The sequence below is a fragment of the Rattus norvegicus genome, chromosome 4 (genome assembly GCF_036323735.1).
Source record: "Rattus norvegicus strain BN/NHsdMcwi chromosome 4, GRCr8, whole genome shotgun sequence".
In the NCBI taxonomy this organism is placed as follows: Eukaryota; Metazoa; Chordata; class Mammalia; order Rodentia; family Muridae; genus Rattus; species Rattus norvegicus.
Window position 1 is genome coordinate 61007233 of NC_086022.1, and position 21907 is coordinate 61029139.

The 21907-nt window shown below is 38.5% G+C and overlaps 1 protein-coding gene across 13 annotated transcripts in view; it reads left to right on the forward strand.

The window, feature by feature from the left end:
* Positions 1–21907, forward strand: part of Mkln1 (muskelin 1) — a 155976-nt gene that overhangs the window by 67994 nt on the left and 66075 nt on the right. For all 13 annotated transcript variants that reach the window (XR_010065709.1, XM_063286758.1, XM_063286756.1 and 10 more), the window contains 3 exon segments: positions 6843–6920; positions 8853–8918; positions 17845–17957. Coding sequence is in view for 12 of the 13 variants with exons in the window: in XM_063286758.1 (XP_063142828.1) it covers positions 6843–6920; positions 8853–8918; positions 17845–17957 (257 nt within the window). In the remaining variant the exon portion in view is untranslated.

Genomic DNA, 21907 nt, shown 5'->3' on the forward strand with positions numbered 1-21907 from the left:
TCTTCTCCTTACTTTGTTCTTCCTCTTTTGCTCTTTTTTCTTTCTCTTTTTCTTCATTCCCTGAGACAGGGTCTTTTTATGAATCTTTTTTATGGATCTTTTTATGTTACTGGCCTGCAACAAGTTTTATACTCTAGGCTGGCCTTGAACATGTGGTAGTCCACCTGCTTCTGTCTTCTTAGGGTTGGTATTCCAATTGTGTTCCCCCCTTTTTTAAATTTTAGGCTGGCATTTTATATCTCAGATGTACTTAACAGTGTCATCATGTATTATTTCCTTGGATCTGTCATAGATTTAGATTGGTTTACCCTGAATTCTTCCCCATGGTTTTATCAGTGAGAAGGTCGTATATGCTCCTCTATATTTCTCTCAGATCTAGTATTCTGATTCACCTAGTGAACTCAGAAGGTAATCTCTTCTTGCTGTGTTAAGATTTGAATGTTTGCTTGCTCGCCTGGAAGAGGTTCTTAGAGTTGGGTATTCTGTTTTTAAAGGGGCCTGGTGGGAACACTTTACCTAACTGTTCAATTCTATGATGAGTACAGGACTCCTCGGGCTCGTTTGCTTCAGCATATCAATTATGATATTTTTAAGAATCATCTATTGACATGTAAAACTGAACTCTTAGGGCAATTAAGTACTATTTAATATCTTTCTGTTTAAAGTTTGCATGATTTCCTGGGATTTTGTTGTTGTTTATATTGGTTAGTTATTATGAATTGTTACATTTTAAAATCTCCACACAGTTACAAGCAATTTATTTGGCTTATTGGTTGTTTAGGATTAACTCCTGCTTTGTTTTATCTTTTCTGTTATTTTCTACACTCTGTTTACTATTATTCTTCTATTTCTCTTTGAGATTTCCTCCTAACCTCCCTCCCCCCCCGTGTGTGTGTGTGTGTGTGTGTGTGTGTGTGTGTGTGTGTGTGTGTGTGTGTGTTTTATATTGAGACAGGGTCTAGCTGGCCTAGACCTTGCTTTGTAGACAAGGCTGGTCTTGAAGTCACAGAGTTCCTCCTGCTCTGTCTCCTGAGTGCTGGAATTAAAGGCATGCACCACTATGCCTAGCCTATGCCTAGCCTTTATATCTTTTTTAACTAACATCTTTAGATAGATGCCAAGCCAATTATCAGATTTTTAAATTTTTTTCACATGGATTAAGGATCTAAAATTAGATCTACATATGTTGTTGTCTGGTTCAGTATTTTCATTATGTAATGAAATGGCTTTTTTTGTGAATCATAGTTTTATAGTTTTAAGTTACATGGAGTTTTCTGGTTATTGTCCTTGTTTCTGACTTGTAGTGGAGTTACACAGCGGTCAGGTCCATGTCCTTGCAAACTTAGACTTGCTCCATGGCCAGACTTGTTCAGCTTTTCTGTGCCTCATGCTTGTGCAGCCTGCGGCTTGGCAGTGGTTGGGGGGCAGTGCTCTGTAGATCCCTAAGTCAGGTTTGCTGCTCCCATTGCACAGGCCTTTATCAGTAGCTTCTGTTTGATACAGTTACTGAGAAGAATAGACGTTCAGATTGCATGGCTCTTTGTGGCTCTCATTTTCTCCCTAGATTTTGTTGTCATGTTTTTAGCTATACATCATAATTTCTTAAAATTTTAGTTAAATTTTACTATGAATTGCTTACCCACTTTTACATAGTATTTGCAAAATGTATCTTTTTCAGTATCTTAATGACAATATTATCTATTTTAAGCATGGTTTCTTGTAACCCATTCTGCTTTGAGGATGAGGATGTTGAGTTGAGGATGACCTGGAACTTGTGATCCCTCCTCTCCATCTTTTGAGTGCTGGGTTTTCAGAAGGTTGTTAACACGCCCAGTTTTATGTGGTGCTGGAGATTGGAGCCAGGGCTTTGTGTATGCTAGTCAAGCACTTGCTGAATTACAGTCTTTAGCCCATTTTCAGTCTTTTAATTCCAACTTTTCTGTATCTTGTTTTAAAGAAGTGTCTTATAAATGTTATTTCCTTTTTATTGTTAATTAATTTTTTGTGTGTATGGTGCGTGTACACGTACAAAGGCCAGGTGAGGATGATAGGTGTCTTCCTTTAACATTCTCTTACTTTGTCTCTTGAGACAAGGTCTCTCACTGAGCTTTTCTCACCAGCCCCTCCTGAGCCCCTCCTGACCCCCCTCCTCTTTCTGCCCTGCAGGAGGGCTTATGAGCGTCCTGGACAGCCAGCTCTCCACTTACATGTGTGTAGGGCATTCCGGGCAGCCAGCTCTCCACTTACATGTGTGTTCTGGGCATTCTGGGCAGCCAACTCTCCAGTTCACATATGTGTTTTGTCATCCTTTTTATTTCTTCCTCGTGGTTGTCATTTTAGTATTTTCCGTTTTCCCTCCGTTTGTTTGGCTCTAATGTAGTCTGCATTATTTTTCTGATAGAAATTATAAGTATGCAGGTAGTATGGTGAGTGCCTTTTTGTCTTCTAATACAAGGATTATAAATGCAGTTTCAACCTCGTTTACTTATGCCTGCCCTCACTGTCATTTATGATGGCATACTTGAGGCCCTGCAGATATTGCTTCATTTTATATAGGGTTCCTGAGTTTTCCCCTATCTTTACTGATCTGATATATTCTTTTTAGTACTGTGTACATCTTTGATCTTACATCTAAGTTTTTAATCCTTTGACTTAAAGCACATCTTTTAGAAATTCTTACAATAACAAAGGCAAGTCTCTTTTGTTTGTCTGAATCTGAATCATTTGTCTCTCTCTTTTTTTTTTTTTTGGTTCTTTTTTTCGGAGCTGGGGACTGAACCCAGGGCCTTGCGCTTCCTAGGCAAGCCCTCTGCCACTGAGCCAAATCCCCAACCCCCATTCGTCTCTTAAAGATGGGTATTTTTGTTGGATATAGAATTTTTTTGGCTGACAGTTATTCTTTTAAACACATTTTGAATATTATTCCACTGTTAACTGTCTTCTATTGTTATTGTTGAGAAAAGTATGTTGTTATTTGACTACTTGTTTCTTTCAGAGAAATCTGCTGTTTCCTTGGGCTGTTTAAATAGTCCATTTGCATGTTAGTTCTTTTGTGGAGTTGTCTTTAGTTATGGTGCTGAACTCGCCAGCCTGTTAAAAACTGATTTGCTTTACTCTTAATTTCATCTTCTTATCCTAATAAAGTTGGCATTTCTGTTTAATTTTTCATGCTTCTTTGCATTCTTTGTTCCATTTCGGTTATTATATTATTACTAACATCTCCTCTTAACACTTTGATCATTTCTTTAATGTTTCAGTTTTGTTCTTTTCATCAACTTTGACAATTTCTGCTTGATGTCTTCGCGTGTTAGCTTTTCCGTCTGTTTATCATGTCTCTGCTGAGCAGCAGTTATGTCTGTTTGGTGCTACGGTCTTGTACCATGACTTGCTCACTTTTTACATTCATGGTTTGTATTTAGATTATCTTCATCTATTGCATGTGTTCTTACTTAATCTGGTTTATTGTTACTAATCTTCAGATGTTCTGGGTGTGGTGGCACAGCCTTTGACCCCAGCACTCAGGAGGCAGAGAACAAAACAACAACAATAACTAGTTTCTGAAAGAGGAGTTTCCCATGGTTAATTTAAAGGAGCTTCTCCTGATGAGTCAGGCACTAGAGCTGTTGTTGGGAATAGCAAGTTGTTTCCTTAGTCTTTTTTTTTTTTTTTTTTAAGATTTATTTATTTATTTTATGTACAGCATTCTGCCTGCATATGTGACTGCAGGCCAGAAGAGGGCACCAGATCTCATTACAGGCGGTTGTGAGCCACCATGTGGTTGCTGGGAATTGAATTCATGACCTCTGGAAGAGCAGTCAGTGCTCTTAACCACTGAGCCAGCCTGTTTCCTTAGTCTTTACCTTGGGATTTTGTTCATTCTCAGCAGTGCTCAAAAATGCAAAAGCTACCTTCTCTTCCCATATAACCACCAGTCTGCTTCCTGGCACATGGCTTCTTCCCCAAATCCCTACTCACCTATGCCTTCATGCCTTTGCCTATGCCTGTTCTCTTTGCTGTTTACTTTCCTATTCACTATTTACTCCAACTCATTCTTCATGGCTAGTTCTTTTCAAATAGCTTCTTTTAGGCCTTCCCTGGTAATCTCTCTTAACTCCTACTTGATTGAGTGCCATATTTCTCACTTGGTGCATAAAAAGATTGATAGTGGGGTTGGGGATTTAGCTCAGTGGTAGAGCGCTTGCCTAGCAAGCGCAAGGCCCTGGGTTCGGTCCCCAGCTCCAAAAAAAAAAAAAAAAAAAAAAAAAATTGATAGTTTTCTTGCAACTATAATTCCAAGGTCTACTACATCATCGTCATTGTCATCACTATTTCTGCCACAGCTACTGCTGCCACTGCCACTGCCACAGCCAGCACATATGTTTGAAGTTTTACAATGGACCTTGTATTTTTTAAGTTCTTTCTATGAACTTTATGGTTGTTATACCTGCTTTCTAGGGTATGTGTACTATTATCCTTGTCTCTGTTAAATGAAGCAGAGTGATTAATTTGTAAGACAGCATAACCAGTCAGTGACTTAAGATATGGGGTTCCATAGTCTGGTACCAATATCTGTTTAACAACTGTGCTTTACTGTTGTAAATTTTTAGTAGCTCCAGAATATAACCTAAAGTGGGGAATTATTTGGGCTCTCAATTTCAAGACATTTTGGTTTAATGTGCTTGCCTGTGTTGATTCTGGGTCACTATGATGCAGAATATCATGGTGGGGGGAACACGTGGGAGAAGCTACTTCCTGGCTGGGCAGGAAGGAGAAAGAGAGGGAATGGGACCAGGGACTGGGTTTATCTCTGATAGGACACTTCTAGTGGTCTACTCCTTCTAACTAGACTCTACTTCCACAGTTTCTATCTCCTCTGTTGCTGTTGTTAGTTTCTTAGTGCTGTGATAAAGCACCACTAAAGCAGTTTGGGGAGTATGTTAGTCTGGTTCACTAGAGGAACAAAATTTATAGAATGAATCCTCCCCTTCTCTCCGTGTCTATCTCTACACACACACACACATACACACACACACACACACACACACACATATCACAAGGACTGTAAACTAAAATGTCTTGAAACTGAAAGCCAAAATAATTCCCCACTTTAGGTTATATTTTGATAACAGCTACAGAAAGTTACACACACATACACACATATGTAGAGAGAGAGAGAGATTTATTGGAACTGGTCCCACTAATTTTTCTAAGGCTACAAGGGCAAAGAAAGAAAGAAATTCAATGATTATATAGGGTTGGTTACAACAGCTTCATGATCAACCCAGAAAAGAAAGCTATTAGGGTTGTTGTTATGTTCCAAGTATGCACGTTGTGGAAAAGAAACATTTTATTATGTTTTTGAACAAGTCTGTGTTTTCAGTGTTGGGGTAAGTCCTCATTCAAATAGAAATTGGAGTCAAAGGAGAGATTCATGAGGGAACAAGTGTGGTCTTGGTTATATATGTGGATAGATGGAAAAGAAGAGTGTGATCCAACAAGAAGCCCAAAGCGAGGTGGCTTTCCTGGTTGGTTGATTCACTGGTCTAGTTTCTCTGTCTTCCTCTGCGCCGCCATTATTACAGAGTTGGCTCTTTCCCTAGGTCTACAAGTAGGTTTTATATATTGCTTATGTATATGAAAATGTGTCCAGAGTATAAAAGTCTCTTTTTCTCTTGGCTAATGTCTGTTTAGAAGCATGAAACATTATTTACAAGTCCTCTAGAATATTCCTCCTGTTTCCTTATCTAGAATTGGGTTCTAGATATCATTTGTAAATTGGTGTAGGGTGTGATAATTATTTGGAGTAGGGTAGATGTGTGGTGGGAGGACAGCCTCCATGTGGAGACAGTAGCTAGTGTAATAACTCCTCCAGGACGTAGATGAAAAGTGTACTGAGGAAAGATCCAGAAGGGAGGCAAAGCAGAGTCTGAGTCATTGCCCTACTAAAGACATGTGTGAGTTTGATGAATCTCCTTCATTCTCTAAACAGGCACTTCTCCATCTTAAATCAGGGAGGTGCAAATCCTTTGGCTTGTTTTTAGGGTTAAATGAACCAAGACACAACAGATTTTTAACATTTGGCAGCATCAGTAAATACAGTTCCATTGCTACTGGCAGTACCTTCATTTCTCTGTCAGTTTGTACCCAGAGAAGACTGGAGTTCGCATGTTAGAGTGTTTTCTCTTTCTCTGAGCTTATACTGTAAGTACCTACACCAAAGCTGTTGGCATTCCTGGTTCCTTATTTTTTTTTCCTTTTGTTTTTGTGTTTTGTATTCTGGTAACAAAATGTATGGGCTGTAAGTACTTTTAATGGGAAGACATTGGAATTCAAATATAGATTATTGTAAGAGGCTATGACTTTAAAGGTAATACATAGAGAGTAGTGATGCGAATCACCAGGGCAGACATTGTTCCAGGCTTTCATTATTCTTCCTTTTCTTCATTTGTGTTTATATTGATGACAGAAATTAGTAAGGTATATATGGTTGTATATGGTATATATATATTAATGAAATAAAGCATATATTCAAATTATTTATGAGTTATTTTCTGCTGCTTCTGGTTTCTAGCTTTCAACTGTCCTTTTTTCCCTCCCATTTTCCTTCTTGCAGAGTCTTTGTTGAGGTTACATATTTATCCATTGAGTGCATTAGTAACTTTACAGCAACTAATGTGGGAACATCTACTTAATATGGGCTGTTGCTGCTGCTGCTGCATTTTGTTTCTGTTCTTGTGTCAACTAATAATTTACTATTTATATTTGGGTAGCATACAGGGAAACTATGTTATACATATAATATATATAAGAAAATATAATTCTTATTTTTTTTATACTTGCAGATGGCTTGTTCAATCAGTATATCAGTCAACAGGAGTATAAGCCACGGTGGAGTCAGATTATTCCTAAGAGCACCAAAGGTGAGCTGCCTGCCTGGCTAGTTGTGTTTCTTCCTTATGGTCTATTTTCATTAGATAGCCCAAGCATTCTCCCGTGCTGTTAATAGAGAACAGGTGTTTAATATTAAAGCATAGGTTCTGTAACTAGATGGGGGATTATTATATATAATTTTTTCCGCTGAGGTTGTGTTTAGGAGGCGCTGGTCCTGATGAGCAGTAGCTCCAGCCCTAGGTTACTGTATTGAAACTGTAAGTTCTTGTTTCATCACTGTGACAGCATATCGAGCAATGCTGCTTGTTCTTCACATAGAATATGTTCCAAACTACTGTAGTGTGTGATATCATGGGCACACTGCTGTCACTGCATATGCTCCTGGAGACCCAACCTCTACAAAATATCTCACTAAACAGGACCTTTTAAGAGTGAAAGGGACAAATGATGAACTTTATACACAGATAGTAGTAAGGTTGACATAATTCTAATTAGAGCACAGTACGGTTGCATCTTAGAGGCACTGATCTGAGTATCCGAATGCCTTAGTGATTACATCTCATGCTTTCTTCTGGGAGGTGCAGCTCCTCAGGGCTTTTATGTCTAATAGGGACCAGTTTGTTTGTTTTTGACTTGAATCTGATTCAGAGTTGAGTCTTCTTCATTAACCCATTATTTTTGTATGGGGAGATTTTGTCACTTTATTGTAGATTGTATTCACTCTTTTGTCAGATAGAAGCAATGTTTTATTGCATATGTTTACATTAAAGAAAGATGGCTCTGGAAGTGTTCACTTGGTTCTTGGTCTTCATATATTTCTCTTCCCTTGTGAGAAACCTTTTATAGCTTTAATCATAATTATATGCACGGAAATTTTCCCTTGAACTTATATATGTTGTATGAAAATACTTGTATTTTTTTAGTCCTTTGTAAGGTGATTTTATTCAGACACATATTTGCAAACAAACAGATTAAATACACAAAATACTAGTGCCAAAAATTAATATCTTAGTATTTTGTTAATTTGTTTTTGAGAGAAACAAATTAGACTGGCTGGAGGAGAGAGAAGGGCAAGGCCTCAGTGATACTGATCTGCAAGGTCTAAAGGGCACCTAGCTGTGACAAAGGAGGAGGAATTATTGAGTGCATTGTAGACGAAAGGATTTGGCTTTGTTCCGGTTTCTGTATACAATCATAGCTTAATAGTGACATTTTGGTCAATAATGATGGTCCCAAGAGCTTTTAATTGTGCTGAAGAATTTCTATCTAGTGTAATTACTTCACCTTTTCTGTAATTATGTATTCTGAAAGATGCAGACACTATAGTTGCCTGAGGTTATTACGTAATGTAGTAACATGCTTTGCCATATGGCTAGGTATAAAATAGGCAATCCATGTAGATTTGTGTAAATATACTGATGTTTGCACAAAACCAGAATTCACCTAATGATGCATTTCTTATAAAGTATTCCTCAAGTAACTGTGGCTGTAGAAAAGTTGACGTTATTTTATAGTGCTCCTGGGAAATTAGTACAGAGTTAGATGATGTCAATTTACATACAAAAACCAGGGAAGTTTATTTGCCAAACTAATTTATGTCAACTAATGGGAGATTTATTTAGAAAACCTTAGGCCTTCTGGTTTATATCAAATGTGATACTAGCATCCTGTAACCTTAGAGCTAGGAATGTAACTCTGTGGTTATCCTTGCTTATTATTTGTGAGGGTCTGTGTTTGATTCTTAATACATGTGCAGACACACTATATTCTAGAATCCTCTAACTTTTGAATATTTGAAGCAAAAGTATTTTTCCTTTATGAATTCTTTTACTTACTTTTAGTATTTTGAAGAAGTACATGTGGAATGTTTGTTACTACCCTTTATAGACTTACAGTGGGGTTACTTCTCTAGAATATAAGGTTTTACTATTTCCTTATAGAAAATATATTCTCTTCTCCAGGTGATGGAGAAGATAACCGTCCAGGAATGAGAGGGGGCCATCAGATGGTCATTGATGTTCAGACAGGTGAGTCGCACTTCAGTATCATTCTAAAGCTACATGCCATAATATATCATTGGCCTGCATTTAACATGCTCTACAGGAGTGGACACTTCTCTCTCCATTTATGATTAAGGTTAGATATCATTCACTAAACTGAGTAAAGACAGTAAGCACTGGCTGCCCGTCTGAAAGGCGACAGAGAGCAAGGTGAGCAAGGAGCTGCCGTGCTGATGACATTAGATACCTCAGAGAGACATGGCCTTCCTTTATAAAACTTCACTCTGTACAGCGCCGTGGTTGCTCAAGCAACATTCTACTTTTTTTCCAAGAGTATGTATACCATTTTGTTACTTTGTTGTGCTTCCTTTGTACTTAAGGAATAAAAGCATTTATTTTGTAGACTCATTTTGTGAATAATGAGAAAAATAAACTTAGTTTGGATACTACGTTTCGACTATTTTCAAAAATTGTTGGTAATAAGATTGAAGACTTCACTTTAAACTGTGTTAAATAAATATAGTAACATTAGAATTTGAGAATACTGTTAGAGTCTTTGGAAAACTTTTCTTTCAAGGTATAGGATTTTGCTTCCTAATCTGTGCCCCTGCCCGCCCATCCTACATAAATAGGCTTGACTAGGATGCAACCTCTTAGGCGTTTGTTTCCTGTGTCAGAGTAACAAGTTTGCCTATGTTTGCGCTCCCCACACCCCCAGGCTGAGGACCGAACCCAGGGCCTTGCGCTTGAACCCTGGCCTTGCGCTTGAAGGCAAGCGCTCTACCGCTGAGCTAAATCCCCAGCCCCCTATGTTTGCTTCTTAAAGAGACAGATTTAGATAGAGAGTATTTTCTTATTATTAACACACTAAGGGAAATTGTAATGAAAAGCCCCTTAAATTTCCTCAGCAAAATGTACTTTGTTCCAGTTTGGCAAGCTTGACACTTAAAGCCGACCTTTAAGAGGCTGAAGCTCCAGAGTGCTTGTTGCTCTGCTGTGTGTGGGAAAGAGACCATACATGACAGGGAAAGTGCACACGTGAGAAAAAGATAACTTAAAAATAGGTTATAGGGTTTGAAGGTGGAAAATAAAGATTCAAGTGATAGACAAATGTCATGATAGATCTTAGTTTGAACAAGGTGACTGAAGATTATGTTTAGCAGAGGTGGTTCTTGGGGCGCTCAGAAGAAAGGTGTGGACATCTTCCTACCATAATCTGCTTAATGCAACAGAGACCGAATTGTAGCAGATTCTAAGTGGCCCACGATCACATCACCATTCCTGTTTGACTCACTATAGAAATTGTGTTTTTAACAAGTATAATAGGAATGATTTTTAGTCGTGTGACTTAATCTTGTGTGCTACACACACATATTGTTCATGTGTGCACAACCATGTGTGTATTTTTGCACATTTTTGCATGTGTATGTTGAGACAGGTTGACAATGTATGTTGTCATTTGCTGTCTACTCTGCTTCTTGAGATAGTCTCTCTGAATTGGGAGTTCACCAGCTTGTCTAGATTGGATGGATGCCTCCTGGTATCTGTCTCCCCAGTTCTGGGGTTACAAGCTGGGTATTGGGATCAAACTCAGGTCCTTGTGTTTACGTGACAAGCAATTTACTGGCGTACCCATTTACTAGTGCCTAATTTTAATCTTTTTATGATGGCTTCTGTACTTGTAACTTCTTAATCAGTCTCCTTCCCTCCCTGCCTGTCTGTCTGTCTCTCCATCCATCCATTCATCCCCCCTCCATCTCTCTTCCTCCCTCTCTCTCTTTTTGTACTTGTAATCCTTTAATCTCTCCCATTACTTTGCTTAAAATTTAAAATACTGCATTAAATAAGAATGGCAATTTTAGAGGAAACGCTTTCAGTTTTCTCATTGAACATGATATCTATTATCATGAAGATGATCATGTGTTTTTTTTTACCTTTTTGTTTCTATGTGTTGTATTATATTTGTTAATTTGAATATGTTGATACATCCTTGTATTAAAATGAAAGCAATGTGATCATGATGTATTAGTTGAGTTCAGTTTGCAATCTTTTCATTAAGGATTTTTACATATATATTCATATAGTGTATAAGTTCTTTTTGTTATGTTTTTATATGTTACCAGGATAATATTGCTTTATAGAATGAGTTCAGAAACAGTCTTTTCTTTCTGTTTTATGGGATAGTTTAAAGAACATTGTTCTTGGTTCTGTAAAGGCTTTTTTTTGTTTGTTTGTTTGTTTTTTTTTTTGTTTTTTTCGGAGCTGGGGACCGAACCCAGGGCCTTGCGCTTGCTAGGCAAGCGCTCTACCACTGAGCCAAATCCCCAGCCCCCTGTAAAGGCTTTTTTAAATTCTGCAGTAAATCTGTCTAATCCTATGATTATTCTTCTAGTGTGGTCAGTGATGCATGTTTTAAAGGAAATGGGAGTAAGCCATGCTAAGGTCCTCTCCATCTAGGTGCAGTGCTATATATAGCCTTTGTGTTGTACTCCTCTGCTGTTGTAGGGTACGTGGATGTCCAAGAGCAGGTCTTCAACAGACCTCCCTGTGTAACCTGTTTGAGTCTATTTACTGGTGAGGTTTCTCCTAGTCTCAGAGTTGTATGAGTTAATTGAGGTTTGAGCAGGGCTGGATGGGGTGGAGCATTGTGCTGTCTCATGCTTGTACTAGGCATATTGATTAGCATAGGTCAGATACAGGATACAGTAGCCGTCATGCTCCTTACCCAGCAAGGCTTAAAAGGGAAAAGATAAAATAGCCACAAGTGAGTCATGTATGGAAATAAATTAAAAGGCAAGTATGGCTAGGCATCATGGTGCATGCCTATAAGACTAGTAAGTTTTATTTTGGCTTATTTGGTGTGGTTGTATGCCAAAGCAGTTGTCCTTCCTGGTTTTTCATATACCTTGTTTTCTTAAAAATTAAGGTTAATAATTTCTACATTTCAGTGTTCTTTTCCAGTCAGTAGTTAGATTGGAAACTTGCTTAATGCCAGATCCAGGTGTAAAGTAATCAAAAATTTTAATATTTAATTGCCAAAACTTGTTCCATCATATGAGAATCATACTGTACTGAGCATAGTAGCAGAGGAGTGTGACTTTGTCCTGCTGTATCTATCAGTATGTTAGTTTTACTAACTAGTCCCTGAAACTAATACCTTTCTACTTGACATTCTTCAATTGTGAGTCGGGTTTCAACTGTGATTTAGGTAAAACAGGTTATGTGAAAAGACGTGTATATTCTTTTCAGCATAGAACATCTCAGTTTAGATTATTTATTCTTCCTGTGTAATTATTGCTGAATTTTAGGAACTTAAACTATAAATCCCATGATTGCTCTCTGAGTAGATTATAAGACTCGGGCAACATATCCCCATTATTTGATACGTGCAAGAGAAGCTGATGGGGAGTTGTCACAGAGGCTCTCTTCTGTAACTTCCTGAATCTTGAACTACCTCTGTAGCAATTATATTAAAGCACTTTAAAAAACTACCTCAGTTTCCCTTAAGCTTTTAATGAAGTGAATAAGGAGGAGTTTGGGTTGTTAACTACAGTCAGACATTCATGTGGCTATAATTCTGCCCTTTTCTATTGTGTATGTTTGATTTGTGTGTGGGTGTGAGTGTCACAATGTGTATATGGAGGTCAGAGGACAACTTTGTATAGTCAGGTGAACTCAGGTCATCAGGCTTTATCCACTGAGCCATTTCACTGGCTCCTGCCTTCTTGTTGACACTTGACTTTGTGTGTGACTTTTTGGCTGTCTCTATTAGAACATAGTTGGTACGGTCTATAGTTTCATAATGAGCAACTTGTTTAATTGTAGTGTGCCATCTTGTGGAGGTTTATGCAATCAGCCGTCTGATTTACTAAGAGTGAATGGTAGTTACTGCAGTCGAGCACTTGAAGTAAAACCCATTTTACTGTACAAAAATGTGTGCACATGGTGTAGAAAAGCCAGATTCTTTACTTGTGTTACTATACCTCCCTTATTTTTAATTCATGTTCAGTGTGTAGATTGTAGCACTGTAGATCCATGGTATGTTTGGTTCTAGTACTAAATGGTTTATCCTTTCTACTAAGGAATTATAGTTTAATTGTAACTTTTGTGAAATACTAGTGTGTGGATTGTTTGGTGATTGCCTGATGTGGTCCCTTAAATGAAATTGGCTTGAAATTTTGAAAATAGACTGCCGTTAATCATATCACCACCGATCTCTCTCATTCCCTATGTCTTCCTTTTCAGTCAGTTCTGAGCAAGTTCAGATCCTAACCCCTCTGCTTAAACTTTTCTGTAGTTCCTTCAGTGTTTGTGGGACTAAGTTTAAGCCCTAATAGTTGAACCTTGACTTGAACTAGCCACTGCTTGTCTTTATAAACTTCCTGTCTGGTTACTACCTTTGTGTCCTGATTTTTTTATACATTTTCTTTAATTTACTTATTCATTACATAGTTTAACTTCTTTGAATGCAGTGTATTGGTTTAGCCTTCACTGTGTCTTTATGAAAGATAACCAAATCACATTTTTGAAATTAGGAAACTAGTGGTTCAAGAACGTTGGCGGCCATACAGCTGTAGTTAGAGAGTGGAAATTGAAGCCTGACTTTGGAGTTTGTGCCTTTAAAACACTGTCGTTGTGCTCTGTCTCCGCATCATTGTTACTCATTTTACTTTGCTTGAACAGCTTCCCTGTGCCTCATTCTGCTTACCAGGACAAAGCTCCTCTTACCACAAATCTGCACTGAGTCCCTCAGCCAGGTTCTCTTCCCCTTTAAGAACCCCTGCTGTGTTTTTTTTTTTTTTTTTTTTTACCTTCACACGGGACTTGGTCTACTCTGCCCTGTGGTCACTTACTTACCCTTTGTAGTCACAACCATATTGTAAGTTCTTTAAGGATAAGGGACTATTCCAACTTTCTTTTCTGTGGTTTTTGAATTCAAATCAGTGCTTTAATCTTTCAAATAGATATTGTTGGAGTGCTAAGAGAAATGCATAGCTAGATAGCCTATATTCCTTTAAGGGGAAAATGAAGAGAAGAAGGTTGCTGTGGGAGGAAGATTGTGTTGCCTCAGGGTATCCATGCATGTTGTTACAGGACTGTGTGTGTGTGTGTGTGTGTGTGTGTGTGTGTGTCGCGTGCGCGCGCATGTATTCTCAGTAGGCCAGATTCCCTGCTAAGATGTATGCTTTTCCTTTCTTTCTACACTGTACTTCTTACCATAGTTCTTTCCAGACAGCTTCATAGTTTAAACCTTTTTATTTTTATACATTAGTGACACTTTTTGGTATTTGTTTCTAGATGATTTATCTCTGTGATACTTAAGTGATTAGGTGATATAATTAAAAATTTTGTTATGCCTCTTTCATTCGGATATATCAAAAAAATTAAGTTTTTACAGAATCCATTTCACTGTACTATTGCTTCAGTTGGGCTACAAAGCTTCCATGAACAGGAATGACATCTTGGCTCAATTCTGTTGGGATGCTTGCCCTGTGCCAGAGATTATTTTGCTCAGCTATCAATGAGGCTGTTGTGGAAATGTGGGCTTTCTTTGCTGTGAGAGTTTATGTGTACAAAGAGACCTGCTTTTCAGAAAGAACATTGAGAACTCAGAGCCTAAGAGGAAGGGTTATTAAAGTTAATGAACCAGGGTAACCTTATCCAGAGGGTGCTCAGAAGTACTATAAAACAAAAGGTCAATCGCTATTGCTATTTTAGTTATGTGGTCCTCCCTCTACAAGCTTCAGAAATTAACGGGGTTAATTGCTGTTATAGTGAGGTCTTGGCAAATAATCTTAAGCCAGATGAAAATTATTTGATTTCTTCTTCCTGTAAAAGTCTGTGTCTGGACATTACTATATGTCATTTAGGAAACAATGCCATTAAATTAATGATAATGGATCATTTTATAGTTATGAAATAACACAGATTTTTAGTAGTTTAAAATAATTGTCATTGTTTCATAGTTTTACAGTGCCAAAGGGATTCCAGGTATTGGTTAGTTTGGAGTCCAGTTCAGTAATACTGTTGTTACTGTGTCTGGGAACTGAAAGATAACTGGAGGTTTGTTTTTGTTCATTTTTTCTTTTTAAAAATAGAAATGTTCATTTTTGACAACTTTCAGAATGTTTTTTTATATAACTTAAATCTGGTGGACCTCCCAACAGAGTTTTATAAATAAAATACTAAGACTGAGGAAGATGGAATGAATGGTGCTTGGTCACTCTGCATTGATCTCCTGCCATTGTTACCAGATACCTCAGAAAAATAGCTTAGGGGAAGAATACTTATTTTGGTTCACATTTTTAGAGGTGTTCATCATGATGACCATCAAGCAGAGGGAAGGAAGGAGGGAGGATAGACAGGAACTAAGAGAAGATACTACTCTTAAGAGCATTGCTTCAGTGACCTACTTCTAGCTATAACCACCTCTTAAAGTTCCTAGAACCTACTGAAATAGTGATTCTAGTCGTGACCAAGCCTTTAAGAGTTGCCCTGTAGGGGGTAGAAATTCAAGTCCAAAATCTCTGATAAGACTCGAGGTAAGCTTTTAAAGGTATCCCTCTATAAAATAAGTTAGGTAAACTTCAAACATAAAATTACAAGAGTAAATATTTTCATTCCTAAATGGAGAAGTGGACTTACAGAAATGAAATTTATAGCCTATCTCTGTACCCAGGGTATGTGAGTTATGTTATGATATGAGAAAGAGACCTGCTTTTCAGAAACAACATTGAGAGCCCAGCTGTAAGAGGGATTTCTTCCCACCATTTGATTGTTAAAATTCACATGGCCTCTCTTTAAGGTTAGTTTTTCTTGTTGCCTGAAGCATTCCTCAGTACAATCCCATGTTCCTGAAATCTCTTAAGTTCCTGGTGTTCATTTATATCTTTGACTTCATTCTCACAGCCTCATACATTTCCCTTTCAGGAACTCTCTATACACATTGTCTCACTTCTAAGCCTTCCTTTGAAATCTGAGTAAAAACCTTGATGATTTTGACTCTAGCTTTCTATATGTCTGCAAAACCAGCATCAGGTAAACTACACCAAAATCTGCTACCAGTGTAAGTAGGCTCAGAGCTCCAGGTAGATCAACATGGTGAAATAATCTTTGGGAAATAACTTCATTCGGTGTGAGGTCATAGTGCCCTAGAGGCACTGACTTCTCAATGAAAAGTCTTCTAATGTGTTTACTCTTTGCAGTGGATGGGCATCTGGCCAATTCCTGACACGTTCCCATGGCATCTTTCCTATTGTCCATTCAAAAGAACCTGGCTTCTTTTGAAATGGTACTAAGCTCTTCAGAAACCATGTCTTCATGTTTTAAACTTGTCCAGTTTTCCCAAACAAACCAAGTTTTTCACACCTTTCTATCTGCCCTTTGCTCCCAGTTCCCACTGGAATTGCACTGAGCTCTACTCCAGCCTGTTCCCTACACTCTTCTAACGACAGCAGCCAGTGACAACAGGCCTTCTTCTCTGGAGTCAGGTTTCTGTGTCAGTCAAGCCTTCTTGTCACTGTGACAACATACCTGAGGAAAGTTTTAGGGGATTTTTGTTCAGTGTAGGAAAGGGTTGGCAGAACTGCTCACACGATGGAGGCCAGGAGAGAGGACAAGAGTGCCAGGACAGCACATTGTCTTACAAGACACACTCCTACTAACCTACCTCTTACAACTAAGGACTCCTGAGAGTTCCAGAAACTCCAGATACTGCCACCAACTAGGACCGACCTCAAGAATAGCCTTTGGGGGGTTGGGGATTTAGCTCAGTGGTAGAGCGCTTGCCTAGCAAGTGCAAGGCCCTGGGTTCTGTCCCCAGCTTTGGGGGGGGGGGGAGAAAAGAATAGCCTTTGTGAAATACTTCATTTTTGAACCATAATGTCCAGTTAGCACTAGAACTCAGTCTTCCTCCAGTGAGCTGTTCTTACTCTGAGAGCAGGTGAAGCATTTATGAATGTTTTACTTAAAATTTGAAATACTGTGAGAACATGACAGAATCTTAGATGACAGCCCAGCTGTGACTGGAAAGAGCTTTTTTGGTGTCCCAGTATATTTCTACAGGCAGTTTTAGATTTCATGTCTTCACGGCCAGGCACAATTTAGATGACAGCTACCATGTGTACAGTCTTACACACACATTCTTCAGTGGGTCCGAAGCTTGACCGTTTGTAAGTGCATAACAAAGGAAAGGCATTATATAGGAAAGGGTGTATAATGTCGTGTTGTATAAAGATTCACAGAGACAAGTAATTTTGTTACAGTAATAAAGTCTATGAATACAGTAGACATTTCAGAGAGACAGAGTATTCATTTCTTAAGGTATTAGATTAATCTTTAAAAAGGAAGACCAGTTCTTATGGAACTACCAATGTTTTATTAGTTTATTCTTAAGTTTTAGCTAGTAAACCATTGCTCTGGTATTAAGGCAACATCACCTTTAATGTGATCCTCCCCCCATAACCCCCTAGTGACAGTCATGTGTTCTCATGTTATTCTTTTTTCCTGTGTATTCTAAATTTTGATTTTTACAGTTTCGAGTGATTCTGTCAGTCTTTAGTAGCTAAAGGGTTGCTGCATTGTTAAGTTGATAAATATAAACAGCACATGATCTAACAGATCCTTAAACTGGCTGCACCAATTTCATCTGGGATACTTTAAAAATACAGACTCTTTATCTACTCAAAAAATCTTTAGAATCAGAATTCTGGGGGACATGGTCTAGTATCTGATTTTAAGTAAATTTCTCAGAATATAGTTCTGCACCGTCTTTCCACATACTCAGGTTTAGGAATGACTGGAGTACATTCTGAAGGCTACACATGTAAAGATACCACTGTAAAAATTATGAAAGTACCTTCTTAAGTATGCTTTGAAACAATTGAGTGAGGCTGGTGCCTATACCCTTATCCTTAAGGCATTTTTTAATGTATACTTTTTTTGATTTTCATAGAGACTGTTTATTTGTTTGGTGGCTGGGATGGAACACAAGATCTTGCTGACTTCTGGGCATACAGTGTGAAGGAGAACCAGTGGACATGTATTTCTAGAGACACTGAGAAAGAGGCAAGTTCCTAGTCTTTTCATTTGTCTGTGTCATGGTAGGCCTGTGGTTCTACACTTTCTGCATGTTTGTCGTCTTCTTCTCTGTTTCCCTACAGTTGTAGCAAAAGAATTTTGAAGTAAAAAACTCAATTAGTTTTAAGAACCTTGCATTGGAATTTCTGTCCCTGGCTCATCAATTGCTCGTGTACTTAGCCAGGTCTGTTCTGTAGAGCTAGACAGCAGGAGCTTTCTGTTGTTGTTGTTACTGTTTTTTAACTTTTGAGCTACTCTACTTCAGCAGTTAATCATGTAGTATCTTCTCATGCCTCAGCACTCTACTCTTGTTCCCCACATCCGTCCGTCCGTCCGTCCGTCCGTCCATCCACCCATCCTTCCTTCCTTCCTTCCTTCCTTCCTTCCTTCCTTCCTTCCTTCCTCCCTTCCTCCCTTCCTTCCTCCCTCCCTTCCTTCCTTCCTCCCTCCCTCCCTTCCTCCCTCCCTTCCTTCTTCCCTCCCTTCCTCCCTCCCTTCCTTCCTCCCTCCTTTCCTCTCTTCCTCCCTCCCACCCTCCCTCCCTTCCTCCCTCCCTTCTTTCCTCCCTTCCTTCCTCCCTTCCTCCCTTCCTTCCTCCCTCCCTCCCTTCCTTCCTCCCTCCCTCCCTTCCTTCCTCCCTCCCTCCCTCCCTTCCTTCCTTCCTTCCTTCCTTCCTTCCTTCCTTCCTTCCTCCTTCCCTCCCTCCCTCCCTCCCTCCCTCCCTCCCTCCCTCCCTCCCTTCCTTCCTTCCTTCCTTCCTTCCTTCCTTCTTTCTTTCTTTTCTTCACATGCACTGGTAAGGATAGAACGTAGGGCCTCAAAGTACAGTGTTACTGAGTTAGTCTAGCCTCCACCATCTTATTGTGTTTCCTCTCGAAAACATTCTTTTGATGTCTACTTTTGATGTCACATTGTCTAGCTTTAAAAAAAAAAAAAAGACCGTTTATTTTCTGTGTATGAGTGTTTTGCCAGCATGCACGTATGTGCATCACATGCAGGCCTGGGGTCTGCAGAGGTCTTAAAAGGCCATCAGATTCCCCCTGAATTGGAGTTAGGGATGGTTGTGGCCCACCATGTGAGTTCTGGGAATCGAACCCATGCCCTTTGCAAGAGCAGCAAGTGCTCTTAACTGCTGAGCCATCTCTCCAGCCCCTTGTCTCACTATCTTAACCCCTCATTATTTCACTATACAATCATGTGTAGTCAAGACAAAAATAGTTGTTTATATAGATATAATATAGAATGTTGGCACATGATGAAATTGCCTAACAATGCATTTCTAAGAGTGACTCCTCATCATTAAGCTAGACCTGTCAGTTTTTATAAGTGACAGGTTTAAGTAAAATAGTACTTATATATGTATTTGTGTTTGTGCCTATATATGTATAAATGAAACATTTCTATAATAAAAATAGCTTTCGTTTATGGCCTTGAATTAAATAATTACATAGTTTTATATATATACATATATATACATATATATACATATATATACATATACACACACATACACACACATACACACACACACATACATATATATGGAAAAGGAAATTTCACTTTTGATTTTATTTAGGAAGGCTGATTCGAAATATCTGGTGACGTGCCTTCAGTCTTTGAAAATTGGGTACTTGCTTAACATAGTCATTTGGGTAATACTTGTTTTTCATAAGACCTTGAAATTCTAATTTCTTTTTTTTTAATCCCAAGTACATTAAAAAAAAAAAAGGTGGTCTTCAATCTTCAGTGTTGAAGTATCATTTTCTGAAATGTTTTCTTCTGTACTCAATATAAATAAAGACATATCTAAAATCAATTTGCTTATTCTCAGGTGTTTTGAATTGAGTTAATTACATCTGTAACTGTTCTTTCAGTAACCATAGGGTTCATCTTAAAATCTTCCCTCTTCATTGATTGTGTCAAATTCACGCCAAAGGTCCATTGATGCTTCGTTTCAGATATCCTTTTCCCTCCTCTTCCCCTCTGCCCTTTCTAACTTATGAAATTACCTAGGCTGGCTTTGATTTGTGATACTTCTCCAGTCCTGGAATTACAGAAATGCACGGCCATGCTGAACAGCCTCTTAGGGTTGCCTTAAGTTTGAGTCCAGCTGTGTCTACATAGAGAAGGTCCACATTAACCTGGGCCACACGTCTAGACCCTGCCTCTAAACAGTAAACACAATTAGTAAGTTATTAGTCTTTCAGAAACATTTACTTCGATCCCTGCTGCGTTACCTCTACTGTTAGCCTCCATGAAAGCCTCCATGTGTCATGCAGGGTGAGGCCTCACCCACTTGCCAGCAGTATACCCTGACTGTGTGACAATCGCATTTAACCTTCTCTGCAGCTCAGCCATGTCTTCCCTTGTCTCATTTGCCAGTGCTTTCCCTGTGTCCTCAGTGGGATCCCCTGTCTCCAGCTTCAGCCGTGGTTCTCTAAAGCTCGGTTTAGACTTCCCTTGTTCATTGCAGCCTTTCTTGATGCTACAGAGGATTCAAGCCTCCTTTGGTGTGCCCCTTCATTTGAATTTGTATTCTTGTTTTCCCACATAGAGTCTGAGTTCCCAATAGGCATGAAGCATATTATTTAGGACTTACTTTAAACAACTAATAGATATGCTTATTCTTTTGTAAGTAAATAGACGAAGTAACTTAATAAAAAGTTAGTGTTGAAGTATAGCAAAAGAATGATAAATACAAAATTCAGAAGATTGGGTATTTGGGTGTGGGGCTTTCTTTATTGGATGTTTTGTGTTTTTGAGACATTGTCTTACTAGATAGGGCAGTCCAGCTTCAAATCAAGGCTGTCCTTGGGCTTCGCCACACCTGGCTTTACCTGTTCTGTGCTGGAGTAACAGGCATTTGTCACTATGCCAGCTCCTTCTATTATTTTTTATACCATATTCATACATTGTAATATGAAGTTAAAAATGACAGTAATTACTTGGATGAAAACATTTTCTGTTACTTTGAAGCTAATAAAATATTTTAGTACTGGAGCTCAGGTTTCTTATAGTTTGTTTCTCCATCATGCCTGTGGTGGTTTAAATAAAAATGCCCTCCCCCATAGGTCCATATATTTAAAATGCTTAGCCATCGGGGTATAGCATTATTTGAGAATGATTAGGAAGTGTGGCCTTGGAGGGCCTTGAGATTTCAAAAGCCTATGTCATGCCCAGAGACTTTTTTTTTTTCTCTTCCTCTCTGCCTACTGATCAGAATGTAGCTCTCAGCTGCTGCTACATGCTGCCATGGAGTTCCCTCCATGATGATAATGGACAAACCTCTGAAATGATAGGGGAAGCCTCCTAAAATTAAATGCTCTTCTTCATAAGAGTTGCCTTGGTCATGGTGTCTTCTCACAGCAATAGAACAGTGACTTAAGTTAATGTCTAAAAATCTTAAGTTGGTCTATCTATGAACTGAATGGTAACGTTGTCCTGACATAAATAGCTCATTGTTTCTAACATTCAGCAGTTACTAGTTTGTATACCTAATTTTTTTGTACCAGTGAGTATAGGTTACTGTTGGTGGAATCTCAAGGTGTGTGTTTCAAAAACATGATATACAATCAGCAAAATAACTTAAACCACTTGAATTTATTTAAACATGTGTCTAGTAAAACACTTAGTGGTCAAAGGCTAATAGAAAGACTGAGTTCTTAAGGAGAAAATAATTTTAAATGTTTATGTGGCTAGGCTAGTATGTTTTTGTTGGTTTGAGATGGTCTTTAAAGTAGTTAATAATGAAAGAATGCTAGAATGAAATAATAAAAGGCTAGGGTGTTATTAAGTGGTAGAGCCACTGTACCTTGTACAAATACCTTGTACTTGTCTTGTACAAGAGCCTGGGTTTCTTGGAACTACAAGTAAGCACAAAGAAAAGCATTTTTATTAACCATGATCCACGTTTAGTATTCTTTCCAGGCTAACAGTAT